General features: G+C 48.3%; 1 protein-coding gene across 3 annotated transcripts in view; it reads right to left on the minus strand.

Annotated features, from left to right (window-relative positions):
* The window catches only part of UBXN8 (UBX domain protein 8), a 23,149-nt gene extending 21,525 nt beyond the window's left edge, over positions 1–1,624 (minus strand). For 2 of the 3 annotated variants that reach the window (XM_007447617.1, XM_007447618.1), the window contains exon 1: positions 1,518–1,605. In XM_007447617.1, coding sequence (XP_007447679.1) covers positions 1,518–1,605 — 88 coding nt within the window. Of the gene's footprint in view, positions 1–1,517 lie in introns of all 3 variants that reach the window. The other variant, XM_007447616.1, reaches the window with a different exon arrangement.
* Between the last annotated feature and the right edge of the window lie 441 nt (positions 1,625–2,065).

Here is a 2,065-nt window from a genome sequence, read left to right on the forward strand (position 1 = left end):
GGGGGAAGAGGGGGAGGAGGGGAGGAGGGGTCTCTGCTCTCAGGAAGTATGTTCGCCTGTGGTCAGAGCTGATCATGTGAACAGATCTCCTTCTGCAACCCTGAGTAAACACCTTCTCATTGACTAGTGACTCAAATATTACTGCAAACGTAGAAGATTCTAGATGAGCAGAGTAAGGGTGAATTCTTTAAGGTAAGGGAGCAGGTAAATTCTGGAATAAGTGTGAGTTTAACATTTCTGTATATCATTTGGATAAAGGTCTTGTTAGATTCCAATACTGCTTGAGACTTCTGGAGAATCTCTGCAGATTTTCTGAAAAGCATTTTATTTTAATTTCTTATTTCAAGCAACATTCTGGGTACCTGACTTCTTGGGGGTGGGGAGAAAGAGGAAATATACAAAGCTCGGTTTCATCACGGTCTCAAACTTTAGGACTGAGTTTAAGGAGGGAAACAGACATGTAAACTGATCAATAATATGTCCAAAAATGAACTGATTCTCCACTGGTCCACCAGTTTCCTTTCAGTTTTTTCTTTATCACTGACACCACCAACGACTTGCGGTTGTTCAACTCCACATGTAGGAGCCATCCTTGAATCTCTCCTTTCCCTCACCCGAATCATTAATCCATCAACAAATCCTAGTTGTCTAATATCCCAAATCTGTGCACATTTCACCTCCTCTGTTATCCTAGTCAGGCCAACCATCAATCATCACAAATTCCCTACTTCAGAAGCCGAGAATGCCTCACTGCTTCCGCTGCAGCTTCCTTGCAAAACATTCTGCACACAGAACCCAGTGACCTGTTTTAAAACCTTAGGTAAGTCCCTTAACCTCCCTATTTACAGTTTCCTCAACTGTAAAAAAGGGATTATAATAGTACCCACCCTCTGATTGTAAAGCGGATTTGATGAGATAATGAATAAACACTTAGACTTTGGTTTACAGTACGTGCTCAATGAATGTTTCTATCTTGAGCCAATCTCCCTCTTAGTCAGTCTCCTTGATCCAGCCTCAATTTTCTTCATTCTTTTCCTCCAACACATCACAATTCCTTTGTCTGAAATGTTTTCTCCCGGCTTTTCAAAGTGGTGGGTCCTATCATCATTTAAATCTCTGCTTAAATTCCTCAGTAGGCCTACATCACATCAACCTGTTTATTTCCTCTTGAGCATTCAACACAATTTGAAAGTCGTGTATATGCTTGTTCATGTGCTTTCGGCCTCAGTCCCCTTTCACGCAAAACCTCACCAGACCTGGAGAGATTTTCTGCGCCAAGGGGAGTCGGCCGCGCCAAAGGGAGTCGGCCTCCCCAAGGTGAGTCGGTCTCACCAAGGTGGCGGAAGTCTCGCTCCCCACAAGGACCCGCGCCGGAAAAGGGAGGCAGGCGCGGTGCAGCCTGGGAATCGTAGTCAAAGCTGCCTAGAGGGGACGCGGCTGGGAAACGGAATTTCTACGCAACGTTCACGGGACCGTCACCTGGGTATGAGCACCAAGACGGAAAAGCCAACACTTACCCATATCTGGGATCCCACGCTGGAGCTCCAAACACAAGAGCGGGAGAGCAGCAAGGAGGAAAACGCCGACAACGCCACGAGAAGCCATAGTGGAGGGCGCCCCGCTTCCGGGCGGAAGGCCCGCCCCTTCCGGTTGCTCCTCCCCTGGAAGGTGGAGCGGAGGAGCCCTGATTAAGGGAGGTATTTGCGGAGACAGCTAGACCCTAAAGTCAGGTCGTTGGTCGGACTGAGATAAGACAGGATTTTGAACTAATAATCTGTAGCCTTAGAACAAATGCAGGTCACCTCCTCACGTCACGTGATGTCCAGGGGAGACGGCCTTGCTGGCGCCCGTCTAATAAGTTCTATGAAAGCAAAACGTGGGCTCCAGTGAGGCTGGCTGCACCTGCGCCTTTGGCCGTGGGATTCTGGAGACTGAGAATGAGCTCAAGAGTAAAATGAGGGGCTTCCCTGGGGGCACAGTGGTTGAGAATCCTCTTGCCAAAGCAGGGGACAGGGGTTCGAGCCCTGGTCCAGGAGGATCCCACATGCCGCAGAGCAACTAAGCC

Source organism: Lipotes vexillifer, unplaced genomic scaffold, assembly GCF_000442215.2.
Source record: "Lipotes vexillifer unplaced genomic scaffold, Lipotes_vexillifer_v1.1 scaffold1318, whole genome shotgun sequence".
NCBI classification, from domain to species: Eukaryota; Metazoa; Chordata; class Mammalia; order Artiodactyla; family Lipotidae; genus Lipotes; species Lipotes vexillifer.